Source organism: Bos indicus, chromosome 26 (assembly GCF_029378745.1).
Source record: "Bos indicus isolate NIAB-ARS_2022 breed Sahiwal x Tharparkar chromosome 26, NIAB-ARS_B.indTharparkar_mat_pri_1.0, whole genome shotgun sequence".
Classification (NCBI taxonomy): domain Eukaryota; kingdom Metazoa; phylum Chordata; class Mammalia; order Artiodactyla; family Bovidae; genus Bos; species Bos indicus.
In genome coordinates this window covers 21,681,047-21,706,862 of record NC_091785.1, presented here as the reverse complement: position 1 = coordinate 21,706,862, position 25,816 = coordinate 21,681,047, and the positions used below count along the sequence as shown (strand labels likewise).

Below are 25,816 nucleotides of genomic sequence, written 5' to 3'. Positions count from 1 at the left end.
TAAAAAATGGACAAAGGATTTGAATAGAGACTTCTTCAAAGAAAATGTATGAATGGCCAACAAACACATAAAAAGATGCTCAGCATCGGGGAAATGCAAATTAAAATCACAATGACATTCCTTGTCCCTATGTCTATATCTGAAAAACAGATAATAACAAATGTTGGCGAGAATGTGAAAAAACTGGAAACCTCAAACATTCTGGTGGGAATGTAAAACAGTGCAGCCACTTTACCTATACACAAATGTTCACGGAAGCAGTATTCACAACAGCCAGGAAGTGGAAACAATTCATAATAAGCAGATATATAAAAGTAAATATATAAATCTACTAAGTAGATATATAAAATATGATATATGCATATAGTGGAATATTATTTGGCAATACAAAGGATATACAACATGCCAAACATGCATTAACTTAACATTATGTTATGTAAAAGAAGCCAGTCATAAAAGACTACATCATATATGATTCCATTTGTATGAAATATAAAGAATAGGCAAACCTACTTAGACAGAAAGTGGATTAGTGGTAGCCTAGGGCTTGCAGGGAGTGGGGATGGGAGTGCAGGTGCTTGGGGAATGAGGAGTGACTGCTAATGGGTATGAGTGTCACTTTTTGGACTGATAGATGTACTAAACTGTGGTGATGATTGAACTGTGCATATACTAAAAAAAACACTGTATACTTTAATTGGGTGAAATGTATGACATGTGAATTTTATCTCAATAAAGATATTAAGAAATACTCCACATGAAATAAACACCATTGGATGCAATGTAACATTTTAAAATTGGGTCAACCACCTTTGAAAATAAATTAATGAATATAAGAACAAACAAAAATTTTAAAAACATACATAAAGGAGTATATTGGAATTTTCAGTTTATCTTAACATATCTAGAAGTAAGTATTTGTCATGTCTTTTTAGAAGAGTATGAAGAAATAACATCATCAAACCAGTCAATCCCAAAGGAAATCAATTCTGAATATTCACTGGAAGGACTGATGCTGAAGCTGAAGCTCCAATACTTTGGCCACTTGATGCAAAGAGCCAACTCATGGAAAAGAACCAGATGCTGGGAAAGATTGAAGGCAGGAGGAGAAGGGGACAACAGAGGATGAGATGGTTGGATGGCATCACCGACTAAATGGACATTAAGTTTGAGCAAACTCTGGGAAATGGTGATGGACACGGAAGCCTGGTGTGCTGCAGTCCATGGGGTTGCAAAGAGTCAGAAACGACTGACTGAACAACAACAAACTGAGAACAAATAAAACTGTTTAATAAAATGACACCTGAGTAGGCCGACAGTTCTGTATTATTTCCTGCCATTTTCCATGTATCCTGGCAACCAAGTCTTTTACCTTAAAAATACAAAGAAGGGGAAAAGAGATCAGATCAAAACAATTTAAGACTTGACACAAAAGACCTGATAATTGTGACAGACCCACCCCCAACAACTCAATGTAGTATCTATCAAGAAAGAAGAAACTCCTCAACTTCTAGAGGGGTTTTCAAGTCACAGTGATTAACTAAGACCGTTCTTCATCATTATGTCTAAGATACTGAATGCTTAGGACTCCATTTTCACATTAGTTAACTAAAGATCATCCAAAAAAACAAATTTTCTGCCTTTAAGACACCTATTTTCAACTCGCTGGCTTCTGAACACCCAACAGGAAAGCTGAAGAGTAGGCTTTCCACTCTTACAGGACCCAAGGCTTTGGTTGTTCCTTGCCTTTCAAGTTCTATTTGATTCAAGGTCACAAAAGAGGGTTGTTATTTGTTCCTTTTCAATTGAGTGTTAAGTCTCTCTAGGATTCTGCAAAGTATAGATGACTCGTAAACAATGTGGGGGGGTTAGCGGTGCCAAGTCCCTGCACCAGAGAAAACCCTACTGCTATCTCTGCCTCAAAAACAAAGAAAGTGATAAATAATGACTCACTCAAGAGCAGGAAGCTGAGATAGTTTGGAAAGAATCTGTGGCTGAAGGTAGACTGCACAAAGAATCCTCTTTACATATAAATACCTGATGCATTCCTACATTTGGAGCTCTAGTAAGTCTTTGTATGAAACTCAAACTTTCCTACCACACTAGAGGATTCTCAATTAGTTCTTGGACATAACAGCCTGACAAAATATTTGTATATATTTATGTATGTCTATTTTGGGCTGTGCCATGCAGTATGTGGGATCTCAGTTTTCCGACAAGGGATTGACCTCGTGCCCCCTGAAGTGGAAGTGTGGAGTCTTAACCACTGGACTGCCAGGGAAGTCCCAGCAAAATATTTTAAAAGGGTGAGGAATTTTAGAGTTGCTTTAAGTTTATAAAGTAAACTGTAAGGTCTGCTTTTTTCTCCATTTACAGTTTGGCAGATTCAGTTTCTCCAAAACAATCAGCACCTTTTCTACTAGAGGCTTGTGGAGAGGCATGCAATTCATTCACTTCAGCAGGACCGCCCCCGAAGCAATTTCCATAGATCTCCGTGTCACTCTCCACTCTAAGTAAGAGGAGCCCTGGCACCAGTCTACACCCAGCCTCTTGACTTTAAGAAACAAACAACTTGGGGGTGGTCCCCTGTAGCATGTCTGTCAGCAGTAGCCACCACCACCAAGTTCTACGGGCCAGTAACTAGTCGATGTTCAAAAGAATGTGTTTCTGAAACTGGTTTTCACTCTAAGCCAAAGAGCTATCTCCTACCTGCATTTGAAAATCCACAATCTAATACAATTTTGTTAGTTGCTCCTTTTGGTATTTAACTTACATCTATTAAACAAATACAGATACTAAATCTACATAGGCATTGTTGAAATGACTTTATAGCTAATTACAAACCTGAAATCTCACTTAAGACTATCTAAACAAATGGCAAGAAAGAATCACCCCTACACTGCAAAAGCTAAAGGATGATTAAGAATAAAAAAAAAAATCCTTAGAAGAAAATGTTTTAAAAATAGTGGTGTTTATGTTTCAGGAAAAATTGTCAAATTGTTTTATTAATACTAAAGTTGCTTTCCTAACTCCATATTCTTATATTCAGCTTTTCTTTTCAGCTTCTTGTCTTAAATGTTTTGCTTTGAGATTTTTCCCTTTCACTTTCAATCTAGCTAGAAGTACTTAGACGAACCTAATTTGTTATTAAACGAGAAAGTCTTATTTCTAATGCTATATGTTCTTAAAAAAGAGGCTTATAGGCTTCTCTTACTCAAATATTAACAAAGCCAAGGATAAACAAACAATGAAACTATTAGGAAAAAGGCATACTTACCTTGGTTCTATAAAACAGTCTTGCATCTTCCCTAATATCACACTTAACGTGCTTTTCCAAAGCCCCACAGAGGTGCACAAAATGTTTCTGTGTAAAACAAATACAAAGGATGAAAACAATTTTAAAGCATTACAAATGAGCAAAGAAGAGATTATGTAGCTAGAACTGACAATCATTTAAAAAAAAATCTACCTTAGCAATTTCTGATACTAACTGTCCAACACAGAAGCAGTCATATGAGTAAAATGTAGTGACTGCTGCAATAATCAGTTACAGCTTATTGCTAGCTTTTTGCATTAAGACACATTAATGAAAACTAGCCCCAGAGTTCAGACTATGATGTAGTGCCCAGAAATGTAAGTCCTTCTGTTAACACGATCTCTAATGAAATATTCAAGTAACAGCTGACCTATTTTCTCTATGAACAAAACAATGTTTACTAATAGTTCTTTGAAAAATTAAGTGGCCTAAGTTTTAGAAGTATACACTTCCAAAGAGTCACACTCGTATACATACTAAGGTGAGAATGTAAACGGACATTTTTGAGGAGGGAAATATGATAATAATCATTTTACAATAATTAAAATTTGAAAACTTTATAAATTTTGATTCAGCATTTCTACTTCTAGGAATTTACCCTATAGAAATGCTTCCAAAGGTTCATGTTAGTATTGTGTGTAATCACAGAAACAGGAATGTTCATCAGTAAAGATTTTGGAATACTATAGTTTAATTACACAGAAGTGCTAAGTAATTTACAGTGGAGGAGAAAAGACAATTTGCAAATAATGTGAATAGCATGACAGCATTTTTAAAAAAGTAATTATGTTAGGATATCCATAAATTATGGAGAAATTTACAGGAGGGCACTGGATTATAAAGTCTTTCACTTTCTACCTTACATGGTTTTATAGTAATTGAGTTTTAACGTAATAATTGTTTTCTAATCAGAAAAAATAATTAAAAAATTTAAAGACCATATATAAGAACAGATAGATGACTGCATGCATGCTAAGCTGCTTCAGTTGCGTCCAACTCTTTGCGATCCTATGGACTGTAGCTTGCCAGGCTCGTCTGTTCATGGGATTCTCCAGGCAAGATACTGGAGTGGGTTGCTCTGCCCTCCTCCAGGGGATATTCCTGATCCTGGGATGGAACCCATGTCTCTTCTGTCTCCTGCATTGGCAGGCACGTTCTTTACCACTAGGGCCACTAGGGAAGCCCCACAGATGATTATATTAGGTTCCAATCAGGAAAGCAAACACAGTTCTATGCACAACAGTGTTTATAAAAACACAGGAAGCAGTCTTGTGTCCTTTTTGATCATGTCTAAGGAGATACAAAATTTTAAACAGGGGTTGGATTACCTAAAGTGTGAAACATGGGAGTATTAAACAAGAATTTTCCCCACAAATAAGGAACATGATAGTACTGGAAGAATAAACTAATTCAAAATGAAAATCTTAACATGAGGAGATAATTTAGGAATGTAGATCTCGAGTAGCCTGACTTACCATCAGTTTAATTTTGAAGGCAAACATTATTTTTAAAGAAAAAAGGAAATGGAGTGGGAGCAGAGATGGGAAGAATGGAGCTAAGAGCTAGCTCATTTAGTATTTGGTGATTTTGATATTAATGTATTACACTACTGCCAAGTTATCACGGTTAAGTTCCACTCCAATAAACAGAACAAACATCTCTAGACGAATAATTGTCAACAATATGGCTAGAATCCCTGGTTGAGGAACTAAGATTCTGCAAGTCGTATAGCAAGGCAAGAAAAAAAAAAATGTTGAGTTTGGACTTCCCTGGTGGTCCAGCAGTTAAGAATCCGCCTGCCAATACTGGGGACGCAGGTTGGCCCAGGAACATTCCACATGCCATGGGGCAACTCAGCCTATGAACCACAACTACTAAAGCCCACACATTCTATAGAGACTGTGTGCCCTAACTATGGAGCCTGCAAGTTGCAACTATGAAGCCCACATACCCTAGGGCCTGTGCCCCGTAACAAGAGAAGTCACCGCAATGAGAAGCCCACACACTCCAATGAGAGAGTAGCTCCTGCTTGCTGCAACTGGAGAAAGCCTGCACAGCAATGAAGACTCAGTGCAGACAACAACAAAAGAAGGCTGCAAGGTTACCATCACTTCTCCCTTTCCAGTGTACAGTTATTTCGACAGTGAATCCAAAGTGAATTTGATAAGTTATTATATTTTCTCCTATATAAAAAATGATCATTATTCCATCAATAGTGACATTTATTAAAAATAAAAAGGATGAAAAAATACCTACCCGTTGTCCAGAAGAAAAGGAGTGAGAACAACTAACCTCACCGATTAAATGAAGAAGAATGTAGGTCAGGTAATATGCCTGGTAGAGAAATGAATAAAGTCAACACCCATGGATGAAATTAGCTAGAGTACATGTCATCCCAGTTTAAACAAACATTAGGGAAGTTGCCCAGGAAGGACTGGATTTGCTAAAGTTAACTGGACTGGTAAGTAAGCAAAAGTCAAGCATTTATCCCAGGTTTCTGATTTCTAATTCAAGTTCATTCCTTTTACCACCTCATGACTGCCCTAGTAAAGGGCTATGAAAAATACTCACAGTATTAAATTACCAACAATCCTTTTATTTCAATCTTCAAGTTAACTGAAGGATTTTTATGACAGCAATAAACAAAAATATCATTCACCATATAACTATGCTACAATGTATCTAGTCTCTAAATTCAGAAATGTCTATGGTTAGGAAGCTATCACAGGTTGTGCTCAAATGTACTCTTTTGAGATGATCTAGCCCTGGATACCTGCTTTTCAAGTTCCAAATGAAGACTATCATCAATAGTGCTGTTTGGTTGTTCAGCTCTTTTCTTCAAGACCATTTTCTTCAACAAATCTGAAGGCTTCATTTGCACAAGATAGCGATGTAAGACTGATATCTATCAAAGGAAAGAGGAGACAATGAAACATATTAGGCAATACACTTACTCTTTCTTAGGCATGTTTTCAGTGTCCTCTGTTCATTTTGTCTTTTCTAATTTAGTTTCTTAAAGTTCAGTGATATTCATTTATTCTTTACTTAAAAGTTCCCAACCGAGGGACTTCCTTGGCAGTCAGTGGTTAAAAACTACACACTACCAATGTAGGGGGCACAGGTTTGATCCCTAGTCAGGGAAGATTCTGCATGCCACGTGGTACAACCAAAAAAACCAAGTCTCCAACTGACCCACCAAGGTTTATGTGTCTTTTATATACTGTTAAACTTCATTGTAATAAAATGAGAGGGGGAAAAAGAGTCAACTGCTTAAAAGGGATCTTAATTTTTTTGGTTGTACTTTGAGGCTTGTAGGATCTTAGTTCCCCAATCAGGGATTGAACCCAGGCCCTGGCAGTGAAAGTGCCAAGTGCTAACCACTGAACCACCAGGAAATTCCCTAAAAGGGATATTAAATTTAAGATTTAGTACTTTTAATTGAAGATGAAAACTTAAGGAGGAGACCAAATTGCATTACCAAAGAGGTCAAAGGGAATACTTTTTATGAAAAATTATTCAAAAGTCAGCAAAGTTGAATCTTCATCCTTGTGAGTAGAAGTCACTGAATTTTGGAAAGAATTCTCTTTTGATGGCAGTAATATCACTGAAAGGACTGAGAGCTATTTCTAATTACCTTGGTGGCTCAGGTGTGGTCCCCCCATAAATCTAGAATCAAATCTACTTCAACTCTACTAATATAGAAACAGCTGTCCTCTTCAATCTCTCTGTCCCACAGCACCCTGAGCATACTTCTGTCACTGCTCTTGCTACACTGTACCACAATGGTTGCTTAACTGTTTCAACCACTACAGTTTGTTTTCAAGGCCAGAATCTTTATCTCCACTTTATTTATTTTTACTCTGTAGGACGTGACAGATTATCTTATACTGCACTGCAATTCAAATAAGAACACTACATCTAGATCGGATTCTATGTTTCAAATTCAACTACAAATAGCCTCACTAGTGCTACTGATGTTTGTAAAAAGCCTTCAGGACTTCTCAGAATGGGTTTTCTATAGGACATGTTTATATATGCACATATACACATAATATATTCACTACTGAACCAAGTACTTAAACGGCAACCACATTTAAGCTCTGTAATTTAAAGAGCTATAATTTAAAAATATAAACACAGGATATAATTAACATTTAATAGTTTAGTAATTTCTAATCTCGTGATAAAATTGCTAACGTTGACAAGGTGAAATAAATAATTCACATTTATATAGCATATTTTTATTTTCCCAGCACTTTTTATAAATTAATTCATCTAATTGTCCACAACCATCCTATGTGGTAGATGGTGTGATACTGTCTCCATTTCACAGATAAAGAAACTGGGTCTTATTGGTTAAATACCATGCAAAAGATTACATGAACAGTATTTGGCCTAAGAGTTAAGCCCTAACTGCAGGACTTTTGACATAGGATCCATCATTTTTTTCTATACGTCTCTCCCATTTATTAAAAGAAAATAAAAGTGCTATTTATACCTGCAGATTATTCACATTAGGGATATCTTCACGTTTTTCATCCAAAAGCTTTGAAATAATCACTAGGCTGAGGCACTGTCTCAGTTGCCTGAAATTAGAATTTTTAGGATGCATTTAATCAATATTGTTTAAGAAGCAAATGAATGAGCCAAAAGAAGTTCTTCTAATTTGCAACACAGCTAATGTTTCAAGAGAAGGCTATATAAGAATATATAAACTTTATTAGAATAGTAACATTTCCATGTAAAATATTTGTACACAAAGTTAAAGTTGTCTGAAGTGCAGGAAAACCATTGAGAGCCTTTATTTTTGACCCTGACGATTTACTGTTAGAAAATCTATTTTATTGCTGGAATTCCTTTTTATTAAAGCAAAAAAAAAAAAAAAAGGCGAATTGATTCATTTTTGTGGTATATGCCATCTATATTAAGTTATCAGATAAGCTAAAGCTAAAATTAACAATCAAGACTATTACAAAGTGATCTGAGCTGAAAATCAGAATCAGGCTGTCAATGCCTTTTCTTATAATATCAAATAAAAGACTCTGATCTAACATTCAAGAAATGATGAAAGGAAATAAAGGACCTAAAAGCATTTCATTAATGTAAACATATATCATTCTAATGTTTCATTCTCACTTTTCAATACCTTCCACGTGATGTCCAATTAGGGACCAGCTGTACCAACCAGAGAAGGTTGTGGGGATGAGTGGAGAGTTCGTTTATGGCCAGAGAGAGTTCAGGCACCTGAAAACAAACCGTGAGCACAATTTTTCACCTAAGTTAGTGGAATCAAGTATCTAACAGATCATCAATGTCCCTTCTTGACTTAAGATTACAAAAAGAGCACACAGATTCAGTTTTATCTTAAACTCTAGAGTAAACTGAATCAATACATTTATCAGAACTTTATTTAACTTTTGTGTTTTGTGCTACATCATATCTACACTGATTTTAAGTCCTTCAAAGAATAATCTAAATACACCATTGTGTATATGTACCACAGCTTTCTTATCCATTCATCTGCTGATGGACATCTAGGATGCTTCCATGTCGTAAAGTTAAAAGAAAAAAAAAAAAAAATCTAAATACAAACACCAGTTTCCAAAGGTATATAATAAGAGTTGCACAATACATGTTCCTGAACAGGAATTTTTTGAATTTAGGAATCCTCAAGTTTAAATACTATTTCAGTATTCAAAATAATCCCTTAGCAAGAGTTGGGAAGATCCCCTGGAGAAGGAAATGGCAACCCACTCCAGTATTTTTGCCTGGGAAATCCCATGGAGAGAAGAACCTGGTGGGCTACAGTGAATGGGGTTCCAAAGAGCTAGACACGACTGGCCAACCGAATTTAAAAAAAAAAAAAGGAAAGGAAATATAGGATAGGGTAAGAGATAAGACTGATTGTGTGCTGTGCTAAGTCGCTGCAGTCATATCCAACTCTGTGCAACCCAATGGACTATAGCCCACCAGGTTCCTGTGTCCATGGGATTCTCCAGGCAAGATACTGGAGTGGGTTGCCATGGCCTCCTCCAGGGGCTCTTCCCAACCCAGGAATCAAACCTATGTCTCTTATGTCTCCTGCATTGGCAGGCAGGTTCTTTATCACTAGTGCCACCTAGGAAGCTGAAAATTGATTACATTTTGATAATTGCTGAAGCTGGGTGATAAGTACTTAGGGGTTCATTAAACTGTTTCCCCTACTTTAGCACGTTTGACATTTTCTACCAAAAAAAGGTTGAAAAACATAATTTTAAAAAACCTAACAAAAATTATACATGTTTACCCTCAATGGCCACAGAAATTTAACTCAAATTTTGTATGCATGATTCACTCTACCACTTCATTTAGGGCTCTGTTCAAAGGTTACTTCAGAAAGGCCTTCTCTAACTGCCTCATACCAAATAGCAGAGGATCCCTGCCTTGTCCTGCTTTATTGTAATTTGTAGCATTTACTATAACTTAATATGATATTATAATCTACATTTACACTGTTTATAACCTAGCCCTTTGACTAAAAAGTGTGGGGAGAGCAAGGGTTTTATCTTCACACAGCTTTGTCTCTAGCACCTGTATTAATAATACTTGGCTCACAGTTAATCCCCAATAAACATAACACATTTTTTGTTGAATTAATGGCTTCAGTTTTATTATGATTCAGTTTCATGAATTAAATATAGTTCCAGCAAAGACAGTCCTTTCCTCAGTTAAGTTTTCATCTGCTGAAGATCTCAACTTAGGTTAGAAACTGTCAATTCTGCATACACTATGAAAGTCAAACTGTGACGCTATACAAAAAACAATACTAAAGTTTTAAGTAATGTTACCTTTGTGTTCCAATCTCTGATGTTTTTCATCAGGTTTATTAAGAGGCTCTGAAAGTCCACTAGAGGAATCTGTTTCAATTCTTTTTCCAAACTCATTTTAAACAACATTAAGATCAGTAACATTATTTCACGATCCTGGTAACCTTCTGGATGTATTGATGTACACAAGCCTAGAAACTTTGACACAGATCAGAGACAAAACAACTTAAGGAAATATATTCTGCTTGAAGAGTTTACAGTATAAAAACTTTTTGACAAAAAATGCAAATGGGAACTACACAGAAACCAAAACATCAGCTGTCTAGGAAAAGGCAAAAAACATTAATGTTAATAGTTGAATTGCTAAGTATTTTCTTCTCCATTTTTAATTTTCAAGATTTTAACAGTTCAATATCACGAATGATTCGATTCAGTCACTAAAGATTTTTAACACTTATTAATTCTTGGTCACTAAGGTATACTGTAAATAACAATTTTTCTTTGTATATTCTAATTCTAGAAAATTATTATTTTCAAAAATACTAGTTTCAAAAAGCTTCTTGGTAAAGGTATTCCTAGAACTAATTTAATCACATAATGCTGATTTAAAGTTCCCTTTTGCTCGTAATATTAAAACAAAAATAAAAACAGCAAAATCAAGTTTTAATACAAAGAATATTGCTAAGGAATTTCAGACACTAGAAATGCCATGGTAAAACACTAGTGATTTTGTTTGAAAATCGCTAAGCAAAAAACTAAATGGTTCCAGCTCTGTGCTAAAGACATACAAAACAGTTTTTTTCCTACCTTAACCACATTTAAAATGTTGGTTTCAGGGAGAGAAGAAAAAATTGGCTTGTAAGATGAATCTTCATTTTCTTTCACCCCCAATGTCATCTGTGTTTCAGAACTATAGAAAAGTGAATAAAGAAGTGAGAAATTAGGAATAAAATTCTGAGAAGCACTGAACAACAAAAATTTTATTGAGGTATAATTACATACGATAAAATAAATATACACATTTAAAACTTTGATGAATATGTATATACTAGTGTAACCACCATCCCAACCAAGAAATAGAACATTTCTATTACTTCCCAGAGTCCTTGTCAGATCTGAGTTAATCAGCTATCTCCTACTCCAGGTATATTTGATTTCCATCTCTACACATTAGTTTTCCCTCAAACAGCTGCTTTTTATAAAGCAATCTCCCTGTTGCTCTTGGTGTCTGAGAGCTATGTAGAAGGTGGCTCTGACTACAAAGAACTCAAAATGCCAGTGGCCCAATAAAACTGCCACAGCAATATAAACAATTCTAAGCATTTCAATTTTGGTTGAAGAAATCAGTGAAGGTTCATGGTAGAGAGAGAAATGAACCTAGCCTTCAAAATACAGGTAATATTTTATTTAATTTTTTTGAATAAATAACCCTTTCATATGGTTAAAAAAAGGCTGAGAGATATGAAGGCACAGTGTGCTGAAGAGAATGGTCCTTGCAGTCTAGGGCCTCAGCGGCTCATTCCCCTTCCCGTGGACAATCACTATGAGCTTCAGCCCTTCCTCCCGTAGGTGTTTTATATACATACAAGAGTAAATATGAATGCACCTCTCCCCAGTGCTTTAATACTTGTATCTTGGAGATACTCCTATAACTACATGTGCAGAACCTTATTTCTTAAAATGTCTGAGTAGCTGTAGTGACTATCAGATGAAGTACTATATATTAAGCCCCCAGAACCATGTCTGGCACACAGTAAAAATATGTAAGTATTGGTAGCTCCACTCAAATGAACAGTGCTTCAGGAAGTGAGACAGATAAGATCTTGGTAAGCAGACACTGAGGATGGAGGTGAGGGACTTGCATGAGGAAGATCCAATGCAACAATGGCTAATATGAAGAAAGAGCAAGAGAATCAATTTGGTTAGAACAAAAGGGTGAACAAAATAGAAAACAGGTCAGAGTCAATTGTAGAGTCTTAAATACAGGTATAAAGGTTTAAAAGTGGAGAAGAAAATTTTCATAAAAGGAATCCTCTAACAGTGAAAAGAAGAAGTATATTGGAGGTGGGAAGCTTCCAGGAGGAAGATTTTTGCCACGCTAGACATGAGAGGAGGATCTGAATAAGGCTGATGCTAGGAATGAAAAGGAAAGAATAGCTGTGAGATAGGTACAGGTGCAGGAAGAGAACACAGAGATGTAACACAGCGATGGAATGTAGAATAGAAAGAGGTTAGAACTAAGTCTGTATATCCTGCAGACTAATGCTAAAGAACTGTTACTTGAATCCTTTAATGTCTTACTCTCCTATCTGAATATTTACTCTAACAACCTTCAAATCTACTATTTGGATGCATATTTGTGAGTATGCATACACATAACAGCAAAAATAGATAGGTTGCACATGAGTCCTAGTAAAGAAGAGTGAGTTGTGGTCATATCTCAATAGGATTTAGTCTTGTACTCCATGCTGTTTAAACAGGTATTTCATTATGCTTCACTCATTCCTTCACCAGCTCACTCTTGCTCATCTGTGTTCATCTTCGCCTACCACTATACAGCAACAGTAACTTACAGCCACCACCTCCTGGCTGCAGTCACCAAACCTGACTGAGGCAACTCGTCAGTTGGTAAATAATCAATCAGAAAAACTATTACTGGCATTTATTATGTCTTAATGAAATCATTATATCTTTACTTCACTATTTCCACTATAGTACCTGTTCACTACAGTGAAGAGAAAAAATTCAAATCTGTTGCATACATACAAAATCACCACATACTACTCAGTTCATTAAATGTTAAATAATAAAATAGTATTAACTTTCTAAATATAGGTATTTGAGTATTTTGGTCTTTTTGGGGAGGAAATATTGGAGCTTTTGAATGCTCTGAGAAAGCATTATGTTTCCTATTTAAAGTGATAGAATACAGTCTTGATGTGAAAATTTGCTATCTAACGTATTTTCAGATACAGGTTACATCTAAGCAACAAGGAGGAATCCTGTATGTGGTGGAAAGAGATGGAGGGATGAAGATTTTGGTTCTAGATATATCAAATAACAAAATTTGTATTTTTAAAAAAAGTAAAGGTGAGTGCATTTTCATAAAGTTTAAGAACTGTTTTTCCTTTTTTATTTACTTCCTTTGTCCATTTTTCTAATACTTATTGAACTTTTTCTTATTAATTTGAAATTAAGCCTTTATTCATGACCAGAATTCCATTCATAGTTGATGATCACACAATGCAGGGGTTGGAGCACCCACCCGCCACAAAGTCTAAAATCCTTGTATTAGGTATAACTGGCCCTGTATATATCTGCAGATTCAATCAACTGATGATTGTATAGTACTGCAGACTCTTCAACAACCTGGTCTGAAATGCGCAGGTCTACTTAAAAGTGGGTTTTTAAAAATAGTAAGTAATATAGTACTATTATGATATACATATTCTCCCCTCCACCCCTCAATTTTGACTTTTGTTTATGGTGATTACTGTCATAGAGATTTTTCTTTAAAAAAGTGGTCAAATATGTTAAATATCTCCTTTTATGGATTTTGCATATTCAAACAAAATCATCTTCCCTTCTTCTAGGATTATTAAAAAAAGTTCTTCTATTACTCTGTGATTTCATTATACACATTTAAATCTTTATCAGTTTGAAGTATGGAAAGATTTCTTTTCCTAGAAATCCACCTCATTCCCAAATAATGGGTAATACAGATACTGAATAGCTCACTCTTTCCTCATTTTTTGAAACACTACCTTTAGCATTTACCAAGTATTTGTTTCTTTTCTGGGCTTATTTTCTTCCACTGATGGAGCTTTGAATCTCTATACCTGTCCCATGTTATTATCTGCTAAGGTCAATCCTGCCTCATAACTTCTCAAAACTTTCCTGGGTATTATTTTTTCTATATGACTTTAGAATCACTTGTAGAGTCCCAATTCCCCTTGTCCCCACAAAAACCTGATTGGCATTTCTTTAATTTTGCTGGAGTATAGTTGATTTACAGGGTTGTGTAAGTTTTAATTTTTATTTAGGATCTCATCAAGTTCAGTGTACCTTAGGGGGAGCTCTAACGTATTTATGATGAATTTTCCTACTATTCTTTTCTCTTCTTTAGTAATTTTACATACACATACACAACTTCTATTTAAGCTTATTCCTGGGTATTTAGCATATTTTTCTTACTATTGTAAATTAAGTGTATCTTTTAGTTTCATTGCTTTTCAATAGACTCTTAGGCTTCTATATATACATTAAATCACCTTTTCTGCAAACAATGAATGTTTCACCATTTCCAATCTTTGTATCTTTTTTTTCTTATCTAATTATTTTGACTTATTGTGTTTGAGCTTTCCTCTTCCCAGGCTTCAAGGCTGAATTCTTTCTTTCTTTTGGTTTCTGCCCTCTAAGGTTGGTCCAGAGGTTTGTGTAAGCTTCTTAGAGGGTGAGATCTTGCTGAGTTTTGGTTTGTTTTGTTTCTCCTCTGATGGGCAAGGCTGAGTGAGGGGGTAATCCTGTCTGCTGATGATTTGGTTTGTATATTTGTTTTGTTTGTTGTTTAGATGAGGTGTCCTGCACATCTATTGGTGCTATTGGTGGTAGGGTGATGCCAGGTCTTGTATTCCAATGGTTCCCTTTGTGTGAGTTCTCACTATTTGATACCTCCTAGGGTTAGTTCTCTGGTAGTCTAGGGTCTTGGAGTCAGTGCTCCCACCCCGAAGCCTCAGGGCTTGATCTAGAGTTTTGCGTGGGGGCCTATATATTCTTTTCCACTGGTCAGGTACTGCTGTCTGCTCTCAATTGGTGTTTGGCATGCACTTCAGTGTCTGAAGGTGTATTCCTGATGTATTGTGCAGAGAGATGTACTCCATGCCCACCTACTCCTCCGCCATCTTGTCCTTCCCCTGAATTAAACAATTTTTTTCATGGAGAATAGAGAAAGTGTTTGTATGAAGATTCGGTAGTTCAGAATTTTTCCAAGGGGAGCTGATGGAGAAAGTTCCTTTTCTTCTTATAGACCATGGACTCCACTACACGGAAGAGCCTTGCTGGCATGGGCAAGCAGCTAGGCTTGCAGCTCCTTCAGCTCCCACCATATCTTCCCTTCAGACTCTCCAAGTCCTGGGCCTCTCCGTATATTTTACTTGATGAGGTCAGATACAAAAATGATCCAGTAGATGGAACCACGTGAAGAGCTTCTCTCGTAGGCAGCCCTGTCCTGCAGCCGAGGGTGTGCCTTCAGGCCGGCCCACAGGACGGCGGCCAGGGTGGGGCTGGGGGTGAGCCAGAGGTGACCAAGCCTGAAGGAACTGAGATGACTGAGGCGGCAGTAGCTGCTCATGGCCTAATTGTTTTGGCCAGTAATCCCCAAATAGTTGTAAATAACAACGGGCAGTCTCATTAAAAAAAAAAAATTTTTTTTAAATTTAAAAATGTTTCCATTTTTTCCCTGTTAAATATGATGATGGCATTTAGATTTAGATGTTAACAATGTCTCTCATTCAAGATCCATTTCAACTTTGAGAGATTTTTAAAAAACCAAGAATGAATACTGAATTTATCAAATGAATATTAACTATTGTTATATAAATCATTTAAAAGATAATTTTGGAGTTAATAGTGAAAAGAACACTTACACTAGATTGTCTTCATTAAAGTCTGGCTGAAGATTCTCCAGAGGAAATAAAGATCTAAAATCAATTCCCATATTGAAAAACACAGCAGCTATATCAGACAATGATGGAATCCAGGGCCAAATTGGTGAATCACTGAAGGTATCTATTTAACAGAAGAAAATATTTTATCCCAAATCTTGGGTTCACAAACCCTCAGTTGTAAGATGATAGTTTGCATGTGAAACATGGATTATTACCATGATTTCATAGAAATGGTAGCTGGTAATAAATTAAGTATATAGTCATCTAGAAAAATCATATAGGAATTATAGATTTTCAATTAAATATGAAGGAAATGACATTTATGAACAAAATATCTGTGAGTGATGGATGATAAAAAGGTGTAACATGGGAGGAACATTTTGAGAAGACTGGAAAACAACAACAGTAAGAACAGTAAAAAAAACCAAATACTGCTAACACAAAGATTTTATCATGTACACTGTCTATGTAGTCCCAAGTCTTACAGGTAAATCATAATGCTTGTTTCATTAAAAGGGATCCCAAAGGTTAGAATGCAACTGTTATACTCTTATGGTGGATACTTTCAATCTTTTCAGGCATAATCAGTACAATACTGTTGCTCACCAAAAAGCCATCCAAGTCAATTGGCTAATTAAACAATTTCTCTTTACCCAGCACAGCACGCCATGACTTGGTAAAAATTATGTAAGGGCTGCCACTTGTAAGATCTTATATCCCTTTTCTCAATGCAACTAGAAAAATGCACTCTCTTATTAGTTTCATTTTATTATTAAAGACTTTATATTAAAAAAATAATTTTTATTCTATATTTCCAAATATCCTAATGTTTAGTAATATGAAAGAGATCATGCAAAAGCAACCAAAAATTCATGCTACTAATCACAGTAAATTTGTATACTCACCATTTCTTATTGTTATTTCCATTAATGTACTTAGAATCTGCATAGATACAATACAGTCTGTATGAACTGACATCATCTGTTAAAAGTAGTAAAGAGTATTGAGAGAGAAGAAAGAGCAAAGAGGGTCAGAGAGATTAACATACTCCACCCAACATAAAATATGAGTTGGAATTTAAATACAGAGCTGATTCATAAGTCAGAGCCCTTTCCATTCTAACACGCTTTTTCTTTTTTTACAACTTTCATTTATAATTAGATAAATATCATATTTAAAATGATCAAAAGTACATTTCTAGTTCATATCATACCATGAAACCAAAAGACCATAAAGGAGAAGGCTACTAAGCTGTTTGTCACATCACGGGCAAAAATCAAATCACGAACTAGTAAAAAATATTTTACAAATATACAAATTAATATGTCAATGTGAATTTTTAAAAGCTACTCAATATCACTAATAATCAAATAAACACCAAAAAAAAAAAAGATATCATTAGTTGACTTCAGGATTGGTAAAAATCAGGAGTTGTGATAATAGTGTTCACAAGACTACTAAGGAAAGAGGTAGTATGCCCAATGTGAGTGTGATTTGGTAAAAACTGTAAAGTCTATTTGGCAATGTTTATGCAAAGTCATTGTCCTTATACTTTGATCTACTCAGGCTTTTTTATGTACAAAAATTAACATACGGAAGCATATCATTAGTGTAATTTCTACAAGACAACTTTTGGGAATAAAATCTCAAGTTTAACAGACATTAAAAAAATCATAACATATCAAGTTATTTTAAAATGGTTTTGTAGAGGAAAACATATCGTGCTTCTATTTCTTTTGTTTTGGAACCATAGATTATAATAATGAATAAATTTAAATCTATGTAAGGATGAATAGCCTAAACTCTGGTTTCAGTCAGGCATATAACGTGTCATTTCAAAATCAACCTATGTGAAAAAAAAAAGTCTCTGCTATGATGTTTGAGTCATCATTACACTCTGCCAGCAGGGGCAGAATCATTCAAAGGCCTGGCTACAGGACAAGTTCTAGATAAACAACCTTTTTGTAGGGGGTGATGAACTTAAAGGTGGGCAATACAGTGAAAGTGAAAGCTCTCAGTTGTGTCTGACTCTGCAACCCCTTGGAATTCTCCAGGCCAGAATACAGGAGTGGGTAGCCATTCCCTTCTCCAGAGGATCTTCTTAACCCAGGTCTCCCACATGAGCCACCAGGAAAGCCTGGCGGCAATACAGAACTTGGAGATAAATAAGTAGAGAGATATATACATAAAACAATCTAATGTCTGTCAATTAAGATTGGGTTAAATAAATCAATCATGATATAGCACTACAAAGGAATACTTATAAAGTGATTAAGAAGAATGATAACATGTCTATATCAAGATGAAAATAAATCAATAATTTATAGTTATCTGAAGAAAAAAAAGTTATAAAACAGCTCATATTCTGTTCACATTTTCTGGACAACTACATTTAGACACATGATAAAATCATGAAGAGGCAAACATTTCAATTAACAATTCAATTTCAAACTATTAGGATTATAGGATTAAAGTGAATTCTGACTCATTTTCTGGGGGAAAAAAAATACATATATATAAGTTGGTAAGTCTCTCCATCATGAAAAACGGACTTGGAATTAAAAAGAAATGAGACAAAGTGTCTTACATGGAAAAAAGCACTTAACAAATGGTTATTAGTTTGCTTTTCAAAGAATAAATATGAAGAGTATAAAAAACTGCTTACATGAAGGTATGTTTGTATGTCATTATTAGGGTTTTAAAGGCTATAATGATGGACCCACATCAACATGATGAAAACACAGATGAATGCAAAGTCGTACTTGTAAGTTTAAGAAAAAATATATTACACAGAGAATAATGGAGTCCTGGCATGACAACAAATGAGGTTCTGAATTGTTATAAATATCTGGGGGCAGGGGTTGATGGGTAGAGTCTTGCTGGAAACTGCTGACAATAAAGATCTTATATGGAGCCCTTGTTCATTCATTGGGGAGAACAAATTAACAATTTAGGAGTGAAAGTAACAAGCTAAAGGTCATTCAGGAGGGTGACCGGTAAAGGGACTTGAGAATATTTAGTGTGGGAAGTGATGAGTCATGACAGTTGTTTAAATAACTGAAGGACTGTTAGATGAGGTATATTGTGGGGAGCTATAGAAAAGATAATTAGTATTACTAGATAAAAATTATTTGGAGGCAAATTTTGATTTAATTAGGATTGTTAAGAAAAAAAAATTACTGGAATCCAAGAAGTGAGCAACTAAGCACAGGAAGCAAATGTTCCTGCTCCATAGTCTGTCCCACCTGTTATTCTCTCTGCCTAGAATGCTCTTCTCTCCTCTCATTTATCATTTGACATATCTATTAATATAAATGTACACACACACATTTATGGTCTGTCTCCTCTATACTAGAACATGGGTTTCAAGAAATCAGAAACAGTTTTTTTATTACTGTTCTCTCCAGTACCTGGCACAGTTGGCACTCAAATATGCCAGCTATATGAAAAATGAATGAGAAACTATACTGGAGTATCTAGTTCTTGCCAAATATGAGATTTTTTGAAATGCAATCTTAGAAGTCCAAAATAGAAACTGCATGTTTCCCCTACTTCTCGCTTCATACATTTAGTAGTTCTCTGATACCACTGATACTTATAAAATTACCATGTAGATACCACAAAATTAAGGTAATTATTTAAGTGGATTTAAAAGTTAAATATGGAACTTCCCTGGTGGTATGAGTGAAGTTGCTCAGTCATGTCCCATTCTTTGCAACCCCATGGACTGTAGCCCACCAGGCTCCTTCGTCCATGGGATTCTCCCGGCAAGAGTACTAGAGTGGGTTGCCATTTCCTTCTCCAGGGGATGTTCCTGACCCAGGGATCGAACCCGGGTCTCCCGTATAGTAGGCAGACGCTTTACCGTCTGAGCTACCAGGGAAGTAGTGGATAAGAATCTGCCTACCAATGCAGGAGACAAGGGTCCGATCCCTAGTCCAGCAAGATTCCACACACCATGGAGCAACTAAGCCTGTGCACCACAACTACTGAGCCTGTGTTCCAGACCCTGGGACTCACAAATACTGAAGCCTGTGCACCCTAGAGCCTGTGCCCCTCAAAAAGAGAAGCCACAGCAATGAGAAGCCCTCGTACTCCAACGAAGAGTAGCCCCCATTCACCACAACTAGAGAAAGCCTGCACAGCAACAAAGAACTAGTGCAGCCAAAAGTAAAATAAATTTAAAAGTTCAATATGAACAGGGATGAGAATACTCGGGTGGATTTGCACCTCCCCAAATACGAATGGGGGAATATTAACATACAATTCAAATCCTAACAATGTATGGAGCTGCTGGCACAAAAATAGGGGGAATAGGTAGGAGAAAAACTCCAGGTACATCAGCATTAGAAGACCTTTTCTAAAGCAAACTACAATAGTGATTTACCAGTGTGATGAAATGTCTTAGGCACAACTAGCATACTGCCTATCCTGCACACTGTCTACACTGGCATTTCTCTGGCAAACATTTTCCTTAAATTTGTATTTATTGGCTGCACTGGGTCTTCATTGCTGCATGCAGACTTTCTCTAGTTGTGGCAAGCAAGGGCTACTCTTTGTTGTGGTGCTTGGATTTCGTTGGCTTCTCTTGTTGCAGAGCACAGGCTCTAGGAACTTGGGCTTCAGTATTTGCACCACACCTGGGCTCAGTAGCTGAGGCGTGCAGGCTCTAGGGCATATGGGCTTCAGCAGTTGTGGCACATGGGTTTAGCTGCTCTGCAGCATGTGCAATCTTCCCAGACCAGGGATCAGAACCCGTGTTCCCTGCATTGGCAGGTGGATTCTTATCGACTGTACCACCCGGGAAGTGCTGGTAACCTCTTTATGCCAGTTTTTAACCCACTAAAATCATGGGTTTGATATGCTAATTTTTTTTCTTTAGCAATATGCAAATAAGATTACATTTTAAAAGTTTACTTTTGACTGAAAAGTATAGAGAGAGACAGTATCTCAAAAACATTTCTCTTACCCGAAATAACCACTTCAACACAGGTACAGGACACTGGACATAGTGATAAGCCGAGGTAAGGAAGCCTTGTGTTGTCAAAAAAATTTGATCTGTTTTTCCTGATCTGAAAAAACACAGTGAAATCAATATGACTGCTACATTCATGGCAAGAAACGTGTACCACATCTGATATAATCAGGGAAATGAACAAGCAAACCATTGCAGTCCGTGGAGGTGGACTCTGCCCTAATGTGGATAGGTTACTCATTAAAAAAATTCAATCAATGGCCTCAAGCTGAACCAACCTGGTGGCCTGGCTCCAGATTTATCTGGTGGATGAATCTACATTAGCTGGCAGTGTTAAAGAGCCTATCAAGTCTCAGAACACTGTCCACTTTTGCCAGCCTGGGTTTGTACTTCTAAAAAGCTCAGCACCAGAATTAGTGCTCTCTCTCTCTGGGTCTGAACTATCACACACCGAGAGAAATTAGACTAGTCTGGGTATTGTGGTAGAGACTGTTAGTTGCCTATTCTGCCATCTATTCATGTCTTTCCTCTTGGTAAATGAACTCTGGGGTTTTTAGCTGGGCACACTGGCTGCCTGAAATAAAAATCACTCCCAGGCTTCCTTGCAAAGCTAGGTGTGGCCATGCTGACTAAGTTCTACCCAACTATCCCTAAGTTGAAGTGTTATGTGGGGCTTCTGGGAACTTAAATGTAAAGGCTGGACCTCCAGTAGCACCTGAAGCAACCAAGTGCTAAAGATGGTGAAGAAGAAAGACTATATTTCTTGAGTAAGCTCTTGTTATTTTGACAGTCATTGTTATTAGATATTGATCTTAATCCTAACTAGTAGAGGCATGAGATATGCCAAACGACTATCTTACACTGCTTCCTATAATAATAAACACAAAGAGCAATAGTAATAAGAGGACTAAGAAACAGGACAAGTCATAATAGAAATTAACCTTTCAGAAGAATTGCATCAAGTCAGTAATCTTTTAATTCTTATACAGGAAAAAGTAAAATGTCTATTTTCCTACTTACTTAAGAATAAGCTTTTCTACAGCACTTTGTCCGATAAAACCAGAGTCTCTTAAATCCAAAGTATACTGACTGAAAATTTTTCCAGAATTAAGGAAATTAAATATTTCTTCGCCTGGGTGATGATCAGGAATAGCATCAATTGTAATTGAAAATTTCTTTAGAAATTCTCTGGGAAAAAAGAAAAAAAAGAAGTTATTGAATACTGAACAGTTATACTGCATATAGTTTTGTATTTAAAGACTGAGTGCAAAAAACCCTTATCTTAGGACCACTATTAACCCTAGATTAGAAGGCGAACATGAGAACACATGTTCTGCTCCTCCCACTTTTTGCTAGTAGTTAATACTGCAAAGCCACTAAACGTGTCTGTGCAAAAAGAAAAACTAGGAAAGACAAAGAAATGTAACTTGGCCTTAACATTTGCCTTTCAAGTCCACCCCAGATGGATTAAGAACCCACCATATATTATTCATAAAGTAAACCACCACCAATGTTCCATTTATTTTATGAAAAACAGAATTTTTAAATGTATTTTTAATAGAGTGTATTTATGAAAAACAGAGTGCTCTTTTTTTCCTCCGAATGATTTGTTTATTTATCTAGTTTTATTGAGGTATAATAGACATACAGCATGGTATAAGTTTAAAATATACAGCATAAAGATGTGACTTACATATATCTGGAAATGATGATCACAAGTTTAGTGAACATCCACCATCTTATACTGGTATAAAATTAAAGAAATAGGAAAAAAAATTTTTTCTTGTGATAAGAACTCTTAGGATTTACTCTTCTTTCAACTTTCACTACAACATACAACAGTGTTAACTTTATTTCTCACGTTGTACATTACAACCCTAGTACTTATTTATCTTATAATTGGAAGTTTGTACCTTGTGATCACCTTCATCCAATCCATCCTTCCTCTGAACCCTCTGCCTCTGGTAACCACAAATCTGATCTTTTTCTGTGGTTTGTTTTGAAGTAAAACTGACCTACAACACTGTTAGTTCCTGTTAACACAACATAGTGACTTTGTACTTCTATACATTTCAAAATGATCACCATGACAAGTCTAGTTATGATGTACCACCATTTACAGCTATTTACTAATTCCCCACATACTTGTGCTCTTCTAAGAGGCCATCTTCATCATCAGTACTGTCGTGATCACCAATTCTGATTGGGGATTTAATCCCTCGGCCCTGCCTGATGTCTTCCTGTAGTTGCTTTTGCAGTTCATCTAGCCTGAGAATCAAAAGAATGTTATAATAAATGGCTTAACCTAAAAATAAAAAATCTTTAGTTTATGTCTAAAAGCAGTACCTACAAAAACTCATTAAAAGACTTGACTATTTCTTTATGGCTAGGACTTCAAGAGGGCTTCCTGGATGGCTCAGCGGGTAAAGAATCCGCTTGCCAATGCAGGAGACACAACAGATGAGAGTTCAATCCTGGGTCAGGAAGATTCCCTGTAGAAGGAAATGGCAACCTGGGTAGTCCAGTATTCTCGCCTGGGAAATTCCATGGACAAGGAGCCTGATGGGCTACAGTGCATGGGGTCAAAAAGAGTTGGACACAACTAAGCACACGTCGCTGAGGGTCGGACACGACTGGGTGACTTCACTTTCAATTTTCACTTTCATGCATTGAAGGAGGAAATGGCACACCCACACAGAATTTCAAGAATGATGTCCAAACCCATTTAGAGAAAGGGGAAGAAAAAAATCACAAAGAATGAAAACTACTGACTTGATTACCCCTTCTAATCTTTAATGCTCCTCTGACTTCCAGTTAACTAGGCTTTCAGGAAGCTGTAGTCTTTACCATTGTCACTGTCATGATCACAACACTCAACACTTACTAAGCAGCTACTATGACACTGTCCTAAGGACTTTATTAACTCTTAACCCTCACAACAACCCCAGGAGATAGTTTATTATTATCCATTTTATACAACAAGGAAACAGATATAGAAAAGCTAACTTGCTCAAGCTCACAATATAAAGGAGCTGGGATCCAACTAGAGAGTCTAGTTCTGGAGTCCTTGCACAGATTGCTTGCCAAGATTAAGTTATTTTAACCAAGGTCCTTATTCCTAGCTCCAGCCCCACAGTACATGAGTAAACACACTGCTTTATCACTACAGGAGTCATTAGATCAAACCAGAATCTCTCCCCTTGGTCTGTGAATGTTCAGTTTTAAATAAGAAACTTCAGATTTGACCTCAGAAATCATGAAACTTCAAAAGAATTTTACAGTAGACAGGAATTCCCCGGCGGTCCAGTGACTACAAATCCATGCTTCCACTGTAGGAGGCACCAATTCGACCTCTGGTTGGGGAACTAAGATCCTACATGCTGTGCAATGTGCACCACTCCCTCATCGAAAGACTTTTACAGTAGAGACAAATTTATTTCTCTGTTAAATTCAGAAAGGGGAATATTTCTTACTTACTAATTGTCTGTAATTCCTATACTTAGCTACTTGGAGACACATATATACCAACTTCAGGCCAGTTGAGGTTTTAGTGAAGTTCTCTGAGTTAGTTTTAAGGACAGTCTTTGAATTAATAAGGAATATTATTTTTTCCCTCTAATAAGCAAAAGCAGTTTGCAACTAGTTACATAAATTTCACTAGGATTATTATAATTTTCAAACTTTTTGATTTCTGTGTATGTGTGGGTGGTGATGGGATATCAGTCATAATTCTAAACTTCTTCCTCAAAAGAGTAACTTGATGTGAAAACGCCCTGTCTAGTTATACTGGTTTCAAAACTTGGACTAGGTGGGCATACAAACATTTAACAAGTATGAAGGTGCTGCTTCATACTTGTTTGGATGGCTATCATTAAAAAAATCAGAAAAACCAAGTGTTAGTGAGTACGTGGGGAAAACGGAAACCTATGTGCACTTGCAGGAATACACAATGGTATAGCCACTATGGATGACAGTATACCAATTCCTCAAAAAATTATTCATAGAATTACCAGTGATCCAGAAATTCCACTTCTAGATACATATGCAAAAGAACTTAAAGTGGGGACTTGACGAGAGAATTTGTACACCCATGCTGATAGCAGAAAAATTTACAGTAGTCAAAAAAAAAGAAGCATCCCAAGTATGTCAATCAACAGATAAATGGATAAACAAAATGAAGTATATACATACAATGGAGTATTATTCAGCTTTAAAAAGGAAGGAAATTCTGACACATGCTACAACATGGATAAACCTTGAAGACCTTACACCAAATACAACAAGCCAGTCATTAAAGGACAAATACTGTATGATCCCATTTACATGAGGTACCTAGAACAGTCAATTTCATAGTAAAAGAAAGAGATATGGCTGCCAGGAGCTAGAGGCAAGGAGAGAATAGAGAGTTACTGTTTAATGGGTATACAATTTCAGTTAGGGAAAATGAAAAAAAGAAAAGTTCTGGAGATGCATGGTGGTGACGGTTGTACAACAATGCAAATGAGTGCTAGGTAATGCCTGTGAAGTATTTAAAAATAATTGAAATGGTCAGTTTTATGTGATATATTTTTGGTCACACACACACACAAAAAACAAAAAATCTTTTCTACCCATGCTTTGGATCAAGAATTTTAGCTACCAGATACTAGCTGCGGTAAGCAGAAAGGAATTCATACTACTAATTGATACAGTATACAATAAAAACCAGTATCTTCCAATTTAGCCTGTAAACAAGAACACCTTATTTTTAACACAAATGACAGTGAAACTATAATAGCACTAGCACAAAATACCTGCTAATTTCTCTATTTTTTTTTTTAAGGTAAATTAAAAGCCAGTCATACGAACAGTACGTTAAATTTAGCAAGACAGTCATGATGCTAACCTACCTGTGTGTGTCTTCCATCTCCTTCACTAGACGCTCTAAAGTATTTGTATAAGTCCCACTATGAGCATGTTCCTAAAATAAAAAGAAAATTTAGGAATACTTCATAACATATCTTAGCAGAAAAATTGGGATGTTTTAAGTTACTCAGAAACTAAAAAACAATTT

At 36.2% G+C, this 25,816-nt stretch overlaps 1 protein-coding gene across 5 annotated transcripts in view; it reads right to left on the bottom strand.

Moving 5' to 3' along the window:
• SLF2 (SMC5-SMC6 complex localization factor 2) overlaps window positions 1–25,816 on the bottom strand; it is a 41,260-nt gene that overhangs the window by 3,987 nt on the left and 11,457 nt on the right. For all 5 annotated transcript variants that reach the window (XM_019952771.2, XM_019952770.2, XM_019952773.2 and 2 more), the window contains exons 6-19: window positions 25,653–25,723; window positions 22,909–23,031; window positions 21,784–21,951; window positions 20,758–20,860; window positions 16,694–16,769; window positions 15,768–15,909; window positions 10,930–11,032; window positions 10,144–10,320; window positions 8,463–8,560; window positions 7,815–7,902; window positions 6,090–6,221; window positions 5,573–5,650; window positions 3,278–3,364; window positions 1,304–1,372 (exon numbers count right to left, since the gene is read on the bottom strand). In XM_019952771.2, the coding sequence (XP_019808330.1) occupies window positions 1,304–1,372; window positions 3,278–3,364; window positions 5,573–5,650; window positions 6,090–6,221; window positions 7,815–7,902; window positions 8,463–8,560; window positions 10,144–10,320; window positions 10,930–11,032; window positions 15,768–15,909; window positions 16,694–16,769; window positions 20,758–20,860; window positions 21,784–21,951; window positions 22,909–23,031; window positions 25,653–25,723 (1,515 nt within the window). The remainder of the gene's footprint in view (window positions 1–1,303; window positions 1,373–3,277; window positions 3,365–5,572; window positions 5,651–6,089; window positions 6,222–7,814; window positions 7,903–8,462; window positions 8,561–10,143; window positions 10,321–10,929; window positions 11,033–15,767; window positions 15,910–16,693; window positions 16,770–20,757; window positions 20,861–21,783; window positions 21,952–22,908; window positions 23,032–25,652; window positions 25,724–25,816) is intronic.